Below are 19,551 nucleotides of genomic sequence, written 5' to 3'. Positions count from 1 at the left end.
ATGAGTCAAAGCCAGAGTCTGAGCAAATCTCGAACTTGCTCACGAAGCAGCTGCGCATACCAGAAGCAGCTTGCCGGACTGTCCAAGCCTGCTTCTCTCTTCAGTCATCTGATCGACCTTCAGCTCTCTCCTTTTTGGCTCTTTTGCTCTCTCGAGCGGCTTCTCCGACAGACCGAAGAGCTGAGCGCTTCTCATATAGCCCCTCCCGAGGCTCGCATGTCCAAACCCTGTCCTGCTTGATCTACCTTTCCCCGCTGATATATAACATCAACAGCCTCCAAATTTCTTCGCTAGATTTTGATGACAACTAGTCATGTCTACCCTTGAAGGCGCCGTACCTCTCGGACTGGGCATCACCAAGCTTCGACTCTGGGATGAACTAAACCAAGCACATTGTGAAGCTTTGCAACAATCAAATTCGATCTCAGCCTCTTCTTCGACTTTCACGCAGTTATCACCAACTCTTAGCGACAAGACCGCGCCACTTGGACCTCAACATGTTCAGCCTCCTGATAAGCAATCGATCGAAGTCCTGTCAGAGCGCTCTCACGAATCCGATGCGACGTTGGCAAGGAGAAAGAAGCTGCGAAGAAGTAGCGTTGAATCTGTTTCCGAGGGGTCAGCTGCAGTTGACTCGGAGCCCGAACGCAGCTATCAGACAAGCTGCTTCGACTGGCTGCTGACCAGTCGAGACTCGGGGTGCAGATTAGCAGCAAATGCTAGCAACGGCAATGTGTCTCAAAACAAAAGAGACAGCTATCTGCCAGCTCGAGACGGCCAAGGTGTGCTGATGCCTCCGCCTCCTCCGAAACCTGGACCCTCTCGGCGTAAGCCTCCGCCTTTGATCGTCAGAATCAAAGCAAAGGCGCGACGCGCTAAGCGCAAGCAGCAGAAAGCCGAGTATCGACGATGCCTCTTCCTTGCACACATGGTCCAGGCAACTCAAGCAGCACGTCTACAAAACGCACCGATGTCAAAGTCAACGCAAAAGCCGACATATGGCGCGCATGAAGGTGCTTGTGCAAAGCTGCAAAAGCCAACAACGAAACCGCGTCTTCCAGCAGAGCAACGAGGTCGACAAGCACCTTCGACCTTCCCCGAGACTCTGGGCGTAGACCTCGCTAGCTTTGTCGAAGTTGTCTTTGACACCGACGTTCAATCTTCCGAGATCACTGCTCCTTCCGACATTTCCGACGACGATCTCGCCCGGGCCACAAAGATGGAGATCGAGACGCGCAAGAAGCTCGGAGGCGCTGACGTAGTGGTGCCCAAGGGAGTGTTCCGGTGGATGGTGGGCCGTGACTTTGCCGAACGATGGCCGCAGAAAGTGAAAGGCGTGCGGAAGAATCCATGGCCTGGGCTGGAAAATGTTTGGGGTTCGCCTTCCGGTATGACCACGATTGAAGGGTTGAGGGGAGAGGGGAAGGATCAAGTCAAGCGTGACGAAGAGCCGTTCAGATGGCAAAGTGGTCAACGAAGCAGATTCATTAGGCGAAAGGAGAAAGTAGCATCGCAAACAAGTAGTCGAATTGGACCAACCTTGAAGGAGGTGCGAGCAGCTGTTGGCATAGGCCACGATGCGATATCAGAGCTTCCAGCACTGGCAATTGCCACTGCAGCGATTGAGGTTACGCCGACAGTCTCGGCATCCGCTGTACATCAGAGTGTGGTGAAGCCAGCCTTATCACCTGCAAGATCGACAACTCTGCGGCCAACGGAGCAGGATGCTTCGCCAATTGTGCCTGAGATCTTTCCATCAGGGCTTGTACCAAGCTCGCAACCATTGACATTAAGCTCGCAATCATTGACATTAAGCTCGCAACCAAGCCGGGCCAGCCACCCGTATGATATGTCCGATACTTTTGCCACATCTTGGGACTGGAGCAGCGCGTTCACTTATTCCCGGTCCACCGCGCTCCCAAGCACCCTTGCTGGAGTGCCCATCAGCCTCTGAGCACTTTGGTGGAGACTGGATGAGGTACGTGGTCTGTTCGTTGGGTCCAAGGGTTCAATAGTAGAATCGTTTCTATTGATACCGATGAAGCGTTCTATCTCTTCTCGGTGGTGTCTAGCACTGAGAGAATAGGAAAGGGCAAATGGGAAATGTGCAGATCAGTCAGTGACTACTTTTCACAAAGCTAGTGCGTTACCGTAGATGTAGTGACTTACAGATGGTGACAGGTCCTGTTTCGTGGAGATAATTGCGAGTGAAGATAAGGTCGAAGCAAGAAAGGTTGTCAAGGCCACATTCTCTTGCTTATGCTGATCAGGCAGCGAACGGGGACTGAACCTACCGTCATTGGTCAGCGAAACATCCATCATCTCGCCGAATGCACCATCCTTGATCTTGTCTGCAGCATAGCTGTCACCCAGCTTCTTCAGCAACGTCTCGTAAATGATCTTAGCATTGTCGCCCCCCATTGCTCTGTGAAAGTCTGGCTTGGTGCCCTTGACCGTCCTTGCAAACAGCGTGAACTGCGAAACACACAAGACCTCACCGCCCAGCTCGATGACAGATCGCTTCCAGGGCTTGCCGCCCCAGACTTGCTCCGATCGCGCCTTGGCCTTTCCATCCCCCTCTGCTACTGTTGCTGCCGCTTCGCCATTGCTTGTTTGTGCCGCCGCAGGTATGAATTGCTCTGGTTCGTACTGCAAGGGGACGGTGATCTGGCCTGCATCTTGGTTTTCGTTCCATAGCTTGGTATTGAGGATCTTGTTGGCAAGCGGCACAATCTCAGCAGCCGTGTCTTCAGTAGAGATACCGATGAGCGCTACAATGCCTGGGCCGATCTTGGACACGAGCTTGCCATCCACTGTGTCGGTTTCGAGGGTGTACAGGTTGAAGTCAGCCAAGAAGCTCGTTGCTGATCAGATCATGTTGCACGTGTGCTGCTGCTTACCATGAACAGTGGCGCCTTTGACCCGCTGAAGGACAGCCCTCATCTCGTATCAGCTGTCAGAGGTGTGCCTACTTTAGTGAGCTAAAGAAAGTGCAGTGACGATGGTGATGTCGAAGAAACAGCAAGCTATTCCACAAGTCGAAGTCTTCCAGCTCTCCGGTATCTTTAGCCGAGTCACGAGCTTCTTCGCTGGAATATTGGCACACCGACACGCGCCGATCAAGTCACCGATCAAGTCACCAATCAACGTTCTTCACATTCATAGCACTTCCATGCTGAAGGAAACGATCCAATATGATGATGCGAGTTGACGTGAGCGGATTCGAAAGAGATCGGGCAGAGCCGATCTCACTAGAGATCGGGTACAACTTAGTCCCGCTCGTTGACAGACATCGTCATTAAGTGGAATGCTCCCACCTTTGGCATATGCCGACACTTTGTATATACTGTGTATCAAGCGGGGAGCTCGAGGCTCCCACCACGTTCTTTAGTCAATTGAGTGTATAGGTTTCTGTCTAAAACAGCAGTGACATCGTACTCAGACTCTCCCTGATCGCCAGTTATCGGGACAGATCTTCTTCACATTCTTACATTCCACACCTTGTCGCCACATCAACACCACGACGATGCCGGGAGGACACGCCTCTCTGCAGCGACATGCCCAGCCGGGACGACCTGCTCAGGCTTTCGAGTGGGCTCGTCGGCGGTCGTTTCCGCATCCGAATGCAGAGTGGGCTTAATTGAACAGGGGGAACAGAAGCCATATCTTTTCAATTCGAAATCGCCGTAGCAGTCAAGACGAGGCAGGGTGTTTCACAGCATCTCTGGACTCTGTGGGGTGAAATCGGCGGAAGAGATGAAGGTATCAAGCTTCGTTTCTGCCACCGCTGTCCCGTCGCAGCTGGAAACACCCACACACTTCATGGGGTCCTGTAGTCAAGCTGCGGGCTCGGCGGCTCGCCCTCACACTTGCTGTGTAATCCCACTGTCATCTCGACCCGATGCATCGTGGTCCTGAGCAAACTCAAGCGAACAGAGAAAACTGGCTAAGTCTGCTTGTCGACTCTCACCGTCTCTCTAACTTTACCTGGCTTGCAGACTCAACCTTCGCATGGACAGGGCCACGTGCAGGACGCAGCCTCGTTCGTCTGAACACCTGAAGTGAAGCGAATCAAACAGCTTATCTTCAGCATGGCTGGTGACTCGGGCCAACGAGAGGCAAGTCGCCGTGCTCAAGCCTACACGCGGAAGCATCCTCGGGACAAGAAGGACCAGTCCCACCATAAGCAGGACCACCGCCAGCTTTCGCACTCCGACCAGCCCGAGCAGCATCATGACAGGCCAAAATCTCATGGGCACCAAGATGCAGCCAAACCACAAGGCAAAAGCGACGAGTCTCAGGAGCATAAGGTTGAGACTAATCAAGCACCTCAGCCAGCAGCCGCGGTTCAAGCAGCTTCACCACGTTCTGCACTTGCTGTGCTGCCACCTCCCGTGGCCAACAACGCTATACCGCAGGTAGCTTCACCCGTTACCGGCCCCACAGTATCGAAAGCACAAGCGTCGGCAGGAAAGAAGCCGAGTGTGTCAGCAATGGCAGGAATCGCATTGGGCATAGTCGTGCTTCTCTTGATGCTGGGCAGCGTGCTGGCGTACAAGTTTGGTCATCGGAAAAAGAAGGGCGCCCAATTAAGGTCGAGTGCTGGAGTAATATCAGACCCTTCGGAATCATACAGCCCTGCGCAGGGCTACGGTACCGGTCAGATAGTCGAGAAGGTGAGCGGCTTGAGCTACGGAACGGGCTTGCAGACCGAAAATTCAGTCCGGGCAACTCAAGAACGGAGCGCAGAGGCGGGAATGGAACCCCAGCATCTCAGCTTGTCAATGTCACCCCCTCGCGAGCGGGATCTGATAGCAGCTCAAGGTGACCACGGCCAAAGGTCCTCATTGAAACCAGAGGGCTTGCAGCAGAGCGAACAGTCCGAACCTGGCTGTCAGCCCCAGCTTCAGCATCAGTCGTCAGGCGCTGGACCGCTGAATGGCGGACACAGATCAAGCTTCAAGGACGGAGAAAGGACGTGCGAAGGCGACGATGATCAGATCGAGCGTTGTCTCAGCTACTACATGAAGCGTCATACAAGAGCTTCTGCGAAAGCGGCTCCCGTCCCCGATGCCTCGGTATCCTTGCATGAGATTTCCGAACAGAACGCATTCCCTCAATCGGTGCGCAACAGCTTGTCCCGAAGAAGCTTCAAGTTCCCGAAGACGGCGAACCTTTTCGAGAAGATCCGCCGCTCCCAGCTTCGGCTCAATGATGAAGCCCTGTCCAAAGCCAGGGGCGAAGATTTGCGAATCTCAGCTGCTCTCGCTCACACCTCGGATTCGCAAAGTACATCTCCATCGCGGTACGATCAATCCTGTTCGACAATACCTGCCCACTGGCGCTCGAGTACGAAGCTTCGTCAAGATGAAGAGCTCGACAACGAGATCACTCTAGGCTCATCTCCTCATTCAGCATTCGAGTACGCAGATTACTACGACAGCTACCTTCCTGGTCCGCACACTTCGATCCGGCTGCAACGCCCCCACGAAGATATTGAAGAGGACGGCTTCGCATTGCCTTGGCAGAACAACTCCCCGTGTCGATCGTCTGCATTGTCGCCCAGAAGGTCTACAACGACGGTCAGTGTGCGACAGCGGAGTACAAGTTTCAACCAAGGCTCTCCGTGCTGGCCACCCAGTGAAATCAGCGCCGGAAATGACAGTAATGACAGGCGTGGACACCTGAGCCATGTCTCCGCCAATAGCTATCGTGAATCTGCGGAGGCCGGAGAAGTGATCAGATTCTAGATAAACAACTAATGTTCGGGCATGCTTGTTTCAGCAGAAACCTCCGAACGGCCCCACTTTCTTCGCTCTTTATCACATCACAACACATTGTACACTCCTTGCCCACAGTCTCATATCAATTTCGCCTTGATCCTCGTCGCAAGTGGCGTCAGTGCTCGTGTCGGTGTCTACACTTGCATTGAGTCGTGCTTATAGTGGTGAATTTTGCCTAGAGCCCGTGCATACTTCATCAGAACTCAACGGAACCGATGGCCGTGAGGGATTTCGAAAGATGCAGGGGCATCCGTGCATTACGCTGATGAAATGGAACGGCTTGAGGCGGCGACGCCCTCGAGTCAGTCCGTGCCCATTGCCTTCACTCTGTCGCGTTGCTACGGTGCAAAAACTTCATCGTATGGGTGCACTGAACAGAAGGCATTGTGGAGAATAGCATCTTGAGACCTAAAAGAGGATAGCTGGAGCGACATGATGGGGATTGAAGGAAGTCAAATCTGAACAACGCAACGAGCTCATATGAAAGTTTGCATACGTGACTGATGGTCACACGATCCCACCTCCGCTTCGACTTCATGTGTGAGCGCCTTGAATCGGTGCTGCCTACGTTGCTTCACTTGAAAAGACTTGAGAGCGTGAAGAAAGCACACCTTTTAGACTGGCACTGCCTCAAAAGCATATTGCTTCAAAAGGTAAGCTAGGTTCCTCCGTAACCTTGAACGGACTCCACCTCATCCGATCCTCTTACTCATCGACATCTCTAGCGTTTGAGTCGGATCGCCTCTCCGCTCATCACCAAACCTTCACTTGCACTTCCGATCCTCTTTGTTCATCCCTCGTGACTTTTTGTGACTTGCACAATGAACGGTTTGACTGAGGCTGATGCTCATGCTCTAGCGGCAAGTCAGACGGCGATGGAGGTTGGAGACAACATGGGAAACGTAGAAATGTTCCCCTCTTCAGCTGTGGCACAATCACATGTCCCTGGATCAGCTGCCATCGGAACTCTTCAACACCCTCCTCTCCACCCTCTTCATCAACACCACACCCGTACTTCCTCCATCTCACAAAATCCTTCGTTGGACAACAACAAGCACAACCGATATCGCGCCTCCAACACAGACACAAACGGTGTCAGCGTCAGTGTGAGTTGTGTCACCCAAACTGACCACCAGCAGGACATTGTAGAGCAGCACAAGTCAACAGTCACGACGACCAGCACAGCGACGAATTCGGCCATCATGATGGATGACACAGTTCCCCATGCGCCCGCCCCCGCTCCTGTTGCTAAAGATGCGGCGATCACGCAGACTGCCAATGACAAGGAAGCCAATGCTGCTGCCGTTGCGAATGCAGCTCCGCCAAACGACAACTCGGCAGTTCGGAAGATTCGGTAAGTTGTCTCTTCAGTATTCTCGAGGCGATATATGATGCGTCCAGGTGGCGACATTTCTGGCTCTGTTCTGCTATCGGGTTCTCGTTGATGATAGTGGTGAGATCGGCGCGACGAATCGGCGATGTTCGTTCAGCCTTAATCATCCGCCACACGTTTTGCCGTCCGATCGCATCACTCCGCACACGATCCTGATTGCTGTCCTCGTGATGGACCACATCTCATGTCCTTCCTTGGCCGTCGTATTGACGCTACTAGGCATTTGGACTATGACTGAGACAATGTCGACATGCACTGGTGGACACTTGGCGATGTCTGACCTCGTATTTGTTGGTCTCAGAAGCGAAGTGTGAAGCGAGAAAATAATAAAGACATCTTTTTTGGGTTTTTGTTCTTCTGCAACGCTGCTGGAATACTGGAATACACAGCCTCATGGCATCTGTGGTAGTAGCCCTTTCGCCGTCAACGCATCGTTGGTCAGATGTGTTCATCATATCGTGCAACGGTGGTTGCGAGGGAAAAGGTTGTAATCTGCACGCCGAACCATGTTGTTGCTTCTGCGGAGCTTGACGCCGAATCTGTCGCTCGGGTCCTTCACGTTGTGCTGCTCTGGATTTCGTTCTCGGTCGGACCCCTTTTTTTCTTGTCACACACAGAGAAGAAAAGATACGACCCTGCTTTTGGAAGCTCGGGTGCACAAGATCGTTGGCTCGGCATCAGATATATCAGCACATGCTTTCGGCAAGTCGTTTTGGCTAGTTTAGACGCTCCCAGCAACAGCATGATGCTTTCGATGCCTGCAACACCGAGCTTTGTTCTGTTCGTCGTCTTGTTCACACAGCAAGCCGAAGGCAAGGCATAGCAACTCGGAAGGTCTGCAGGAGTCGCAAGGCAACACTGTACCAAAAACCGTCGTACGGAGGCTCCTTGCATCTGCTGCAAAAGCGTCTGGCGTTGCAGCGAGAAGAAGAAAGGGGAGCTGCTGTGTCCTTTTTGGTCCCCTTTTTTTTCTCTTTTTTTTTTTTTTTCTTTTTTTTTTTTTTTTTCTTTTTCTTTTTCTTTTTCTTTCCCTTCCTTGCTGGCAACCGCGCTGTCGGGTTGCGCCGCTTTTTCTTCTCTTCCTTTTTTGTTTGGAGCGCCGAGGCCGACAACTTGGACTTGCGCCAACGCGGCTTTGTTTCAGCCCTCGTCAGCTGTCACGTCACCCGCGCCACTCTAGCGTAGAAGAAGGTTCCTTGTACGCCTTGCCAATAAGGTGCAGCATCTTCTGTCTGTCTGAAGCGTTGCACCGCTGCAAAGATGCACAGGCTTGCAGTCAGCAGCAGGAAGCAGGCTGCATGCTGCATGCCGCAAAAGCTTTTCCGTGTCTGCTTTTCCTGTAGTGGCATAGCCTTGGACCATGATCTCACCAAGCGTCCCTCCTGACGGTCTTGTGCGCCCATTCTTCTTCGACGGTCACCTTCTGTTTAGGAACAGTCTCGCCCTGGCTGTTATGCTCCTTTGTTCTTCATCCCTCACTCTTCTCGTCCCTTTGATTCTTCCACATCTCGCGCACTTCCTTGTTTCTGCCGGTCCCTCTGCACTGCATCGCAACTCTTTTCTGTCTCATTGTCTCAGGCTCATCTCTGTAGAGGTAGATCCTATATAGAGTTCAAATCGCTAGTCTCGTCGTGTCTGCGCCGCTTCGCCCTATCGCCTCGGACGCAATCTCTTCATAGACTTGTCTCACTCTGACATCTCTTCTGTCTCACCCTACTCTTCCTTCACCACCACACATTCGCTGCGATCATGGCCACCTACGACCATTCGCGCGTCTACTTGGAGAACTTCTGCTCCTCCTCCGCTGCTGGACTTCACTACGACATGTCCAACATGTCAATCGCAAACGTCTCTTCCTCGTCTACCTCGACCGAACTTGATGCACGTCACGATATCACTGACAACGCTACACTCGCTTCAACCTCCGCCTTGTCGTCGTTGCCACCTCAACACGCGGGGCAATCTCGACCCATCGAACATCGCACCATGTATGCGCCGGCTGTCGACGTCTCGACGGTCTCGGTAACCACGCAATTGCATCGACCACCGTCCAAATCGCATTCAATATCCTCGGTCGATTCGGTGGCGTCCGTCTCGTCTGCTGCACCTTCGACTCCAACGCATGACGTTGATGATATCCTGTTCGACATGGAAACCATCGCCAAACGAACGCAACTTTCTGCGGAATCATATCATGTTGTTGGAAAACAACTTCTATCGCCGCCGTCACATCCCGCACCTCAACCTGGACCGTCACGCCACTCTATCGACCACACTCATGCTCCTGCTCCTGATCCTGCCGCTGCTGCTGCTGAAAACAAAACCGCCGTCGCTCCCTCTCATCCCGCCTCACGCAATGAAAAAACGAAATCGGCCATCAGCTTTCGCGTCGGCAGCAAGTACAAAGTCTGCGAGATCATCGGCGAAGGAGCCTACGGTGTCGTATGCAGCGCTATTCATCGTGCTACAGGTCAAAAGGTAGCTATCAAGAAGATTCAGCCCTTCGAACATCAGATGTTTGCCCTTCGCACCCTGCGCGAGCTCAAGCTCCTTCGCTTCTTCCAAGAATGCGATGTCTCCGAAAACATCATCAGCATCCTCGACATCATCAAGCCTAGCACCTACGAGGCATTCACTGAAGTCTACCTCGTCCAGGAACTCATGGAGACCGACCTTCACCGTGTGATTCGAACCCAAGAGCTGTCGGACGACCACTGTCAATACTTCACCTACCAGACGCTGCGTGCCTTGAAGCCGATGCACTGCGCTGATGTCATCCACCGCGATCTCAAGCCGAGCAACGTACTATTGAACGCCAACTGCGACTTGAAGGTCTGCGACTTTGGTCTTGCTCGTTCCGTGCTTACTGCAGACCAGGATACGGGTTTCATGACCGAGTATGTTGCCACTCGCTGGTACCGTGCTCCTGAGATCATGCTCACCTTCAAGCAGTACACCAAGGCCATCGACATCTGGGCTGTTGGCTGTATCTTGGCTGAGATGCTCACCGGTCGCCCTCTCTTCCCCGGTCGCGACTACCACCAGCAACTTTCGCTCATCCTCGACGTCCTAGGCACACCGACGCTTGAAGAGTTCCACAACATCAACAGCCGTCGATCGCGGGACTACATTCGTTCAATGCCCTTGCGCAAGAGACGCAACTTCCACGAGATGTTCCCCAAAGCTTCTCCTGAAGCGATCGACTTCTTGCAAAGGACGCTGACGTTTGACCCAAGGAACAGGATGACAGTGGAAGAATGTCTGCAGCACCCGTATCTTTCGGCTTATCACGATCCTGATGATGAACCTGGTGCGCCTAGGTTGGACCCTGACTTTTTCTACTTTGATACGCAAAAGGAGAGTATCACGAAAGAGGATCTGAGGAAGGAGCTCTGGTACCAGGTTCAGGAGTTCCAGCCTTTGCTCCGTTAAGCCTTCTGGCAAAAGACTGCTTCTCGACGTGCCGTCCCTATAATCATAATCGTTTTTGTCTTCGTCCCGGCGACCGATCAAAGACGCAAGCATCTCGCTCCGTACATATAAACTTAGTTACACCCTCGCATCACTCGTTCCCGCCTGCCCGTCGTCTCTTACTTGCATACAATCGCATCTTTTCCGTCCCTCCCTCATCGGTCTGAGCCGCTGTGCTGATGATTGTGTGACACACGTGTAGCTTAGCTTCGACCAATGAAGTCTTCTTTACTGTTGAGTGGATAGGCTTTGCTAGTCCAAAGAACGGCTTCTCCCTGCTAAAGATAACGATCCAGTGGAGAGCCAAAGTGACGAAGGATCGGGCAAGATCGATCTAGAGCGTAATCGGGAAAGGAGATCTAGTCATGAATCAAACGGGGCCGATCTGACGAGAGATCGGATACAACACAGTCCCACTCGTTGTGAGGCTAGGTCATGAAACAGCATACTCCCACGATAGGTATCAGCCTCACGAATGTATATATATCAAGCTGAGAACACTAGGTTCTCGCCACGTCTACTAGTCAATCGAGTATATATGTTTCTGCCTTAAAAGTAGTAGTGACATCGTACTCTGACTCCCCCCGATCACCAGTATCGGGATCAAATCGCCTTTAAAACTTTAACACTCCCAGCTGTTGGAGCATCGAGCACAACGAGGACCCTGAACTGGCCCTTGAGATCCGAAATCCGAGTTTCTCTAAGAATTTTTATTTTTTCAGCTTCTCCTCCGTGTAAGGGCGGAACAGCAGCAGAAAAAATTCCAGAGTAACACCCTTCTCTCAATCTTTCTTCTCCGCCCATCCTTCTCTCACCATCATCTCTGCCATCATAACTTCGCACCACCCCTTCATCCTGTAGCGAAGATGGTCAAGTCATCGATGACCAGCAAAAAAGTTGAATCTAGCTCCAGTTCCACATCTTCAGCTCTGGAACAAGTTCAGTCGCTCCAGCAAGCTCTACTCTCATCCTCAGACCTCAACCCGCTCTCTGACCTCCTTTCACTCTCCAAGAAGCTCGCCAAAGCCAACACCGAACGCACACCAAAACAGAGCAAGGATGCAGCGATCGCTTTGCACCGAGCAGCACTTGTCCTCGTACGCTCAATGAAGGCGTTATGTGGCGAAGACAGGATCCCTTTCGACAAAGACATCGACAAAGACGGTTACATCTTGTCCTATGGCGCTAAAGCAAGCAACAAGCAAGCCGAAACCGCCACATCCGGGAAGGCAAGAGAAGCATTGAACAAGGTGCAGGACTGGATCAGGATGCGTTGGAATGAGACCCTCGAGTTGCTTTGCGGTTTGCTAGGACACGAGGTGGAAGGGTTGCGATTCGAGGCATTGCAGATGCTGGTTGAGCTTCAGACTTCGGCTTCTTCTTCGCTCACACGGATCGTTGCAGCTGCTTCTGCTGCAAAGGCTAGCGCGAGGAACGGATCGGGGAACAAGAAAGACAATGCTGGCGGCGCTCCAGAGTTGATAATTTCTACTCCTGCACTCTGGTCTGCTTCACCCTGGCGAGCACTAACTCTGGCACTTATTGCGGGACCACCCAGTCTGAACAAGATCGAAAACGGAGAAGCGGGTACACGACACAAAGTGTTGCGAGTGGAATCAGGCGTTCCCGAGGACGTGCGTACGAAGTTCGTCCAGAGCGGATTGGAGGAGTATGACGATGTCCGATTTGCCACTCTCCGGGAGATCTCGCATGCTCTTCATAAACCTTCGCCTAGTGTTGCAGGGAATACCCAACTTCGCGCTCACACATTGGCGTTGCTGATCCAGCTCACAGCTATCCCAACCACAGCTGATGATTTGAACAACTTCCTTGTTGAGGAGCTATCAATCCCACCTTTGGGTAGTGCTGGAAGGAAGAAGAAGAAGAGCAAGAAAGCTAGTAACGGCACCAAAAATCTCTCCGTGGTTGATGATGGCGATTCGGACGAAGCTCCAGAGGAGGAGGAAGATGATATGGAAGGCTGGTTCTCAGACTCTGACGACGAAAGAACCGGTGCTACCGCAGGGGAGCAACGCAAAGCAGCCGATAAAAAGGCCGTTGGTGGTCTCGGTGCCGCCGCTCGCTCCGCCTCCTCTTCTAACAAGCGAAAGAGGAGATCACTTCACGAAGCACTTCACAACCTCTCAGCTCAACGTTCGGCTTTCTCTTCTGCTTGGACCAACCTCCTCCTTCCTCGACGACACACTGCAAAATCTGCAACCGCTGCTGGTGTTCCTGCGAACAGCCTCATCGGTGGAGATCTCAGCTTGGCTGCAACTCACGAAGTGCTTGTCCGACTCCACGCGCAAATTCTGCCTCATCTCACCAAGCCAACCCTGCTCCACGACTTTCTTGTGTCATGCCTGGACTCGCGCGGAGCAACAGCCCTCTTGGCGCTCAACGGAATCTTCACGCTCGTCACCAAACATAACCTTGACTATCCCCAATTCTACAACCGCTTATACTCTATGCTAGACGCCTCAGTACTCCACATGAAGTACCGAGCTCGCTTCTTGAGGTTACTCGAAACGTTTCTCTCCTCCACCCATCTTTCTTCCACGCTCGTCGCATCTTTCGCCAAACGTCTTTCACGACTCAGTCTCCGCGCACCCCCTGCAGCAATCGCCTCCGTCGTTCCATTTGTATACAACCTCCTCAAGCGTCATCCCAGATGTCTTTCCATGGTGCACAAAGAATGGGATGGTGACAGACTCAACATTGGCCCCGCGGGAGTTTCTGACCCGTTCAACCCCGACGAGAAGGATCCGCTCAAGACTAACGCTCTTGATAGTTCGCTCTGGGAACTCGCATCGTTTGGAGCTGCTGCGGTGGCGAAAGGGAACAGTGGTGGGCCGAGTATGGGTGCAGATGGAGCAAGTGTTGTGCCCGGAGAAGCGCATTATCTTGGATCGGTGACTAGTTTGGCTAGGATTTTGGCTGAACCATTTACAAGGGAGAGATATAGCTTGGATGACTTTTTGGACATTACTTACGCAACGCTGTTTGAGACTGAGACGAAGAAGACTCTCAAGCGTCCGGCGAGGCAGGGTGATGCACCGCGGAAGAAATACCTCCCTGCGCTGGTTTATTCGTTGCCGGGTGGGTTTGGTGCTGGTGGATCAACCGATGTTACTAATTGTAATAATGTCGATATCTTCCCCTCCGAAAGCGGCAGAGCTCGGGCGAAGGAATCGCTCGCAAAAGCACAGAGAGAGGAAGAAGAGGAGATCAAGAGGGATCGTGAAGAAAGGAAGCGTAAGCTAGGTATCCAGGGAGACGAGGAGGAGGATGAGGATGAGGATGAGGAGGAAAGAGAAGCAAGGGAAGCGATTGAAGAGTTGAAGAGAGAGGAAAGAGCTAAGAAAAGGAAAGTGGATCAGACCGGTGCACATGATGTTTGTGCGATCTTGTTCAGCTTTGCTTGATCCCAATCTTCATCAAGATCATCGATATTCTTGCCATGAAGTATCTGTACCCATTGTACCATGTTGAAATGGTGTCAATGTGTGTGATATGAAGTGGGTGAAGCGGGTGCTGTGAGGCGCGTGGCGGGGGGATCCTTCTTAGATTCGCGTTTATGTCGGCTCAAGCTCGGGCCTCCTTTTCTGAGCGTTCTGAGCTGAGGCAAAGGCTGAGTCTTGGAGACGAGGAAGACCGTGCGGGGGAACAAAGGGGAACTGAGTCTTTTGGAAGTGACCGCCGAGGTGACTGCTCAAAAAGACAAAAGGTCGTTACGCGTAGCTTTCATGTGATTTTCGAAAGGTGTGGGCTCGTCCCTTTGACGTGTTTCCGCACCTGTCTTGGCTGTGTGGGTGAGAGTATTAAAAGGCTTTCCGCTCGACTGAGCCTTAGCTTTCTTCTCTTCCCCTTCTTCCTCCTCCCTTGCTCGTCACCGTACTCAAGCTCATTGCCGCCATGACGACTGGCGCAGAAATCGGAGCATCGTTCATGCAAGTCTTGTTCTCTCACATGGTCTCTGCTCATCCCGAAATGCTTGCTCATTCGCCCAACTTCACCTCCACCCAACCTCCTACCTCAGCGCAGGCAGAAAGTCTTTGCCGAGCGAAGCGATCCCAAGCAGAGACGGTCGGCAAACATTACCTCACCGTTATTCCTATAGTCCCTACTCTCGACGAAGCACTTGCTCCTCCCCTCCCCACCCATCTTCCCGTCCTGAATCTGGCAGCTCTGACTCCAGGTCAGGCAACCCAACACGACCTTCTCAAATGGCGCTGGATCGCTAACAAGACTCGTCATTGCCGCATCGAGCTCGAAAAGTATGATGACGATATTGCTGGACGGAAAGAAGCGATCATCAAATTCGGTGAGGCAATGCTGGTTGCTCTATTCGGCCAGGACTGGACTGCGGGAATGAATGCTAGGTGCAAGCCCAGCTGTGTATACATGCCTGGTGCTGGCGACGATCCCTATGGATATGGTCGCGATTATGATTACGGCTATCCGTACGGAGGGTTGTGGTCGAAAGGGTACTCGAAAAAGGTCGAGGAAATGTTCACTCGTCCTAGTAAGCCCCCTCCGGGTACTAAGCTGGACGGCTATGACAATAAGCCAAAAGATGGCTTGCGACTTTCCGAGTCAGCTGTGAAGATGCTCGGCAAGACTCCCGGCGATAAGACAGCTAAGGCCAACAAAAAAGAGAACGAGGCGGAAGACAACGAAGACCCTTCGGACTCGGACGAGCTTACAGACGACGATCTTACGGAGCGGCATACCAACAATCCATACTTTTTCAACCCTTACGTCGAGCCAGATGACATCGACTACGGCCTTGATTCCAATGACTATGATCCGGAGTACGGCTACTATGATGGATACGCCGAGGAACACAGCGCTGCGTACAACGAGGCTATGTTCGACGCGCTGTACGCCAAGTCTTGGGGTGACGAACGTCCGTTCGACGCTATGTTTGGCGGTGGGATGGGATCTGGGTGGGGGGCAGCGATGAAGAAGGGCAAGAAGCAGGCAAAGGGTAAGAAGAAGGCAAAGAAGATCAAGAAGGGTACGTTTGTCAATGCTTTCGTCCCGTATGAGGAGAATAATTGGACCGATGTTTATGTCATTAACAGGGCCAATCAAGCAAACAGCTCTGCCTCAGCCAAAGCAAAGTCCGCTCCCGAAGAGTCTACTTCGGGTGAAACCAGCACACCTCACAAAACGAACGCTTCTATCGATCCCAGCACACCGAAAAAGCCCACCATGATGACACCCGTCGCCAAGCAAACAAGTCTGACCTCTAGCCTGGGCCTCACCCACACTCCGACCCCAGCCTCGATCAGCTCAGTCGGCCTCAACCTAGCAAGCTCGCAATCCTCTTTCAGTCAAGGGGCTTTCAAGTCGTTCCCACTCCCGGTCATATCAAACAGCAAACACTCACTCTTTTCCAATGCAAACCCCTCGCCAGTGCAAATCAGCATCAAATTTGATCCAACTGATGCAGCAGACAAGCCCGAGCCGGGCAAACGAAAAGCCACTGGATCCTCTTCTTCCACCGAGGCGGGGAAGGTGGGCACTGGCTCAAAGCCGGTCAAGAAGAAGAGTGCGTCTGGTGCTGTTGCCAAGGAAGAAAGATTAAGAGCCAATATGACTACGGGTACCGTGACGGGTAAGTTAGAGGGAGGCAAGGAGAACCCGGGAGCTAAGGGTAAGAAAGACAAAGTGAAGGTAAACGGCAAGGGAGTGGCGAAGGCGAAAGGTGTGAAGCCAAAACAGCCGAGAATCAAGTACGAGATGGTGGTTTACAAGAAACCTTACCTACCCTCCACGCGGCCTTGGAGAGATTGTTGGCATCGTCGAGGCTACTTTTAACTTTGGCTGTCCTTCTCATCTTTTCATTCACAAGTCTCTCACGCTGGCAGGACTGGCCAACCAGCGATTCATATCTCACGGAAAGCTTATTGTTGCAATCGATGCTTGGTTGAATTTTGTCTGAGTGTCAGTTCTTTCTCACGTTGTCGATGCTGACGAAGACACGGTTTCGTGAGAGCGAAGAGTTAACTGAAGGACAATGAACACTGTCAAATGACTGAGCTCTCACCCCTTCTCCATCGCCGCTTTGACCACACACATTCACACGAACCCACATGCACCTACGCAAGTCCCTCGATCAATGCATTCTTGCATGCAAAAGGTTGCACAAAAACGAAGCATCACATCCATCAAACTTACTTTCCGCCAGCACCACCCGTACCCGAACCGCCACCGGCCGCACCACCAACAGCCCACACCTTCGTCCTCGGAGGAGCAATTGGTACAGCCCCCGGAAAAGGAACTCTCAAGTTCCAGTTCCTCTCCAAATGCAGCTGTACATCCCTAACCTCCAACTTGTCACCTCTTCTATGTTTGGCTAGTCGACAGCCCATCTGAGTTACACTCTCAATAAACTCGTCTGCCAGCTCCAACAGAAGATCTTCTACTGCTCCTTCCAGCTTCTCATTGCTATCGAGCTCTGAGATGAGGTCTGAGATCTTCCGTTTAGTGAGCAAGCTTGAGGTGGTTGATGTGTCAATTTGGCTGGTAGCTGGGGCGGCTGAGGAAGGCAAGATGGAGCTGGCAGTAGCAGCTGCAGCCTGAGCCACATCCACTTCATCACCAGCTGGTAATCCTAGTAGATCATCTGCGTTATTTGCATTACTCGATCTCGAAGGTAATCCCAAAAGATCATCAAGCGCTGCATCGCTTTCGCCTGTTGCATTAGCCGGACCTGTTGGATTAGGTCTAGCTAAGATAGCGGGAGTTCCGATAACAGGGGGTACACCTAAGCCTTGTGTCATCGAAGACCTGGGCCCAGCGGATGTGGGGTAAGGTTCAGGCGCGGTTGAGCCAGAGACATTGAGGACTGGTGGGATGGAAACATAGGCGTAAGATGCAGCGGCGGCAGACATTGCGGTTATTGGTGTACCTGCCGTCGTCCCGGCTGTGGGAGTAGTCGGCACTGTAGCAGGGGCAGCAGCAGCAGGTGTTGGAACACTAGTCGAAAGGTTCCCAGCTGGACCAGCCTTCGAAGTTGCAGCAGCAGCAGCGGAGGGAGCAGGAGTGGTGGGTGCAGGTGTACCACTTGCACCCACACCTGGTGTGGCTCCAGCCGCTGCTGCAGGAGAAGACTTCGCACCAGCAGCAGCAGCAGGACTGGGTGATGCGGTACCTTTACCCTTACCCGCCTGCGCACCTTTGCCTTTCGCCTCCTTTGCAGCCTTCTCCTTTTCCTCTTTCTCCTTCGCTTCCTTCTCCTTCTTGGCTGCAGCCTTACTCTTTGCTGGAGCTTTAGGCGTCGCCTTGGCCGGAGCCTTGGGTGTGCCAGTGACTGTCGAAGCTGGGGTAGCAGGAGTAGCGGCAGCCGCTACAGCAGGGCTTGCCGTTTGAGTTTGCTGCTGCTGTTGCTGCTGGGGAGTACCTGCACCACCCATAGGAGCTGGTGCTGCTGGAGTGGGAGCTTGAACTGGAGTCGCTGGTTTCGCCTGTTGCTGTTGTTGAGCTTGCTGTTGCCTGAAACTCTCGCGTACAACCTGAATCTGTTTCGCCAACGCGGCTTGCTGATTTCTCGCCTCTTGTAGCGCATTCTGGCACTGTTGCCTTTCTTCAGGCTTCAGGTTGGGGTTGTTCAAGGCGCTTTCTAGCGCTTGCACCTTCATGCGTAGCGGCTGAGCAACGCGATTGAATTGCTCCAGTAGCGTTTGCTCCGTCAATGGCATTTGAGGCTGAGCAGGCGCTCCGGCAACTTGAGGCGCTCGAACAAGTGGTTGCTGAGGTTGTTGCTGCTGCAGTTGTTGCGGCTGCTGAGGCGGTCTGACCTGCTGGAGCTGCTGTTGTGCCTGTTGCTGCTGGAGCTGCTGTTGAAGCGCAGCCGCCATTTGTTGCTGTTGTTGCAAACTAGGCTGTTGTTGCTGCTGCTGAGGAGGTCTGACCTGCTGTTGCTGCTGTTGGAACTGCACCTGTTGTTGCTGTTGCTGCGGCGGCCTAACCTGCTGCTGCTGTTGCGCTTGCTGTTGCTGCTGAGCCTGTTGATGAGCCCCAATAAATGCCTTCAACTGAGCCAGCTGTTCCGGACTGATCTTGCCCTCCCTCGCTGCCTGGAACAGAGCCTGCAAACCTTGCGGATTGTTCTGCACAAGTGCTTGCAAGGCTTGAATGTTCGCCGCCTGCTGTTGCGGTTGTTGTCCTGGCTGCGGCTGTTGCTGCGGCTGAGCGGAAGACTGACCTTGCTGTTGGGCTTGTTGCTGTGCAAGTTGGTGTGCGCGCATAGCTTGGATTTGTTGTTGCTGGATGAGCGCTGCTTTGTATTGTGCTGCTTGGGCGGCGTTTTGCGGTGGTCCTTGCGGAAGTTGAGGCGACCGTTGCTGGCCTGGAACAGCAGGGCTCTGTTGGCCAGACTGCTGTCCTTGCTGTCCTTGGTTGTTCATCGTTTTGATCTGCTCCAGTAATACGTAGATAATGCTGTGCTCGTCTCGCAAGAAGAAGCCTCGTCGACGCGTGAGAAGATCGCAGACCCGCACGCGATCAGATTTGCGGGTGGTTGATCGATGTTTCGTCCAATCGCTGCGTCTGATGTCGAAAGTGAAGGCCGAGGTAATGAAGCAAATGGATTGATGAGAAAGATCGATGCGAGTGTTGGTGTGGAAGTGCTCAGTGGATGTAAAAGGAGGGTTGGATGCGGGCATGCAGCCGTGACACTCTTCGCCGAATTCCAGCCAGCATCTGTTAGAAACTGGAGTCGTTTCGGTCCCGATACTGGTGATTGGGGAGAGTCTAAAGTTAAAGTTTTTCGTGTGATTGATGATGATGGTTTTAAATACAAATGCGAATCAAGTATCTTCAAGTTTTCGCCACTCGCGCACACTTGGAATGCACACACACATGCGCTGCTGAGCCCCTTTTGCACAAGCCTTT

At 52.7% G+C, this 19,551-nt stretch overlaps 8 protein-coding genes across 8 annotated transcripts; 6 read left to right on the top strand and 2 right to left on the bottom strand.

The window, feature by feature from the left end:
- Positions 1-313: 313 nt before the first annotated feature.
- On the top strand, positions 314-1,954 carry UHO2_00288 (uncharacterized protein; the record flags this gene model as incomplete). Its single annotated transcript, XM_041556907.1, has 1 exon — positions 314-1,954. The coding sequence occupies one exon, from the start codon at positions 314-316 to the stop codon at positions 1,952-1,954; it is 1,641 nt and encodes a 546-aa protein (XP_041412841.1).
- A 94-nt stretch (positions 1,955-2,048) lies between these two features.
- On the bottom strand, positions 2,049-2,943 carry UHO2_00287 (uncharacterized protein; the record flags this gene model as incomplete). Its single annotated transcript, XM_041556906.1, has 4 exons — positions 2,049-2,074; positions 2,170-2,256; positions 2,295-2,864; positions 2,901-2,943. The coding sequence occupies 4 exons, from the start codon at positions 2,941-2,943 to the stop codon at positions 2,049-2,051; spliced, it is 726 nt and encodes a 241-aa protein (XP_041412840.1).
- A 1,148-nt stretch (positions 2,944-4,091) lies between these two features.
- On the top strand, positions 4,092-5,750 carry UHO2_00286 (uncharacterized protein; the record flags this gene model as incomplete). The annotated part of the gene is made up of 1 exon (XM_041556905.1): positions 4,092-5,750. One exon carries the CDS (start codon positions 4,092-4,094, stop codon positions 5,748-5,750), a length of 1,659 nt encoding a protein of 552 aa, XP_041412839.1.
- Positions 5,751-6,604: 854 nt separating this feature from the next.
- Positions 6,605-7,141, top strand: UHO2_00285 (uncharacterized protein; the record flags this gene model as incomplete). The annotated part of the gene is made up of 1 exon (XM_041556904.1): positions 6,605-7,141. One exon carries the CDS (start codon positions 6,605-6,607, stop codon positions 7,139-7,141), a length of 537 nt encoding a protein of 178 aa, XP_041412838.1.
- A 1,784-nt stretch (positions 7,142-8,925) lies between these two features.
- On the top strand, positions 8,926-10,608 carry UHO2_00284 (putative MAP kinase; the record flags this gene model as incomplete). Its single annotated transcript, XM_041556903.1, has 1 exon — positions 8,926-10,608. The coding sequence occupies one exon, from the start codon at positions 8,926-8,928 to the stop codon at positions 10,606-10,608; it is 1,683 nt and encodes a 560-aa protein (XP_041412837.1).
- Positions 10,609-11,513: 905 nt separating this feature from the next.
- UHO2_00283 (related to NOC4 - nucleolar protein, mediates maturation and nuclear export of 40S ribosomal subunits) lies at positions 11,514-14,072 on the top strand (the record flags this gene model as incomplete). The annotated part of the gene is made up of 1 exon (XM_041556902.1): positions 11,514-14,072. The coding sequence occupies one exon, from the start codon at positions 11,514-11,516 to the stop codon at positions 14,070-14,072; it is 2,559 nt and encodes an 852-aa protein (XP_041412836.1).
- Positions 14,073-14,562: 490 nt separating this feature from the next.
- On the top strand, positions 14,563-16,473 carry UHO2_00282 (uncharacterized protein; the record flags this gene model as incomplete). The annotated part of the gene is made up of 1 exon (XM_041556901.1): positions 14,563-16,473. The coding sequence occupies one exon, from the start codon at positions 14,563-14,565 to the stop codon at positions 16,471-16,473; it is 1,911 nt and encodes a 636-aa protein (XP_041412835.1).
- A 356-nt stretch (positions 16,474-16,829) lies between these two features.
- Positions 16,830-19,322, bottom strand: UHO2_00281 (related to TAF12 - subunit of TFIID and SAGA complexes; the record flags this gene model as incomplete). The annotated part of the gene is made up of 1 exon (XM_041556900.1): positions 16,830-19,322. One exon carries the CDS (start codon positions 19,320-19,322, stop codon positions 16,830-16,832), a length of 2,493 nt encoding a protein of 830 aa, XP_041412834.1.
- Positions 19,323-19,551: the final 229 nt, after the last annotated feature.

The sequence above is a fragment of the Ustilago hordei genome (assembly GCF_900519145.1).
Source record: "Ustilago hordei strain Uho2 genome assembly, contig: UHO2_contig_01, whole genome shotgun sequence".
Taxonomy (NCBI): Eukaryota; Fungi; Basidiomycota; class Ustilaginomycetes; order Ustilaginales; family Ustilaginaceae; genus Ustilago; species Ustilago hordei.
This window is presented reverse-complemented; position numbering and strand designations above follow the sequence as displayed.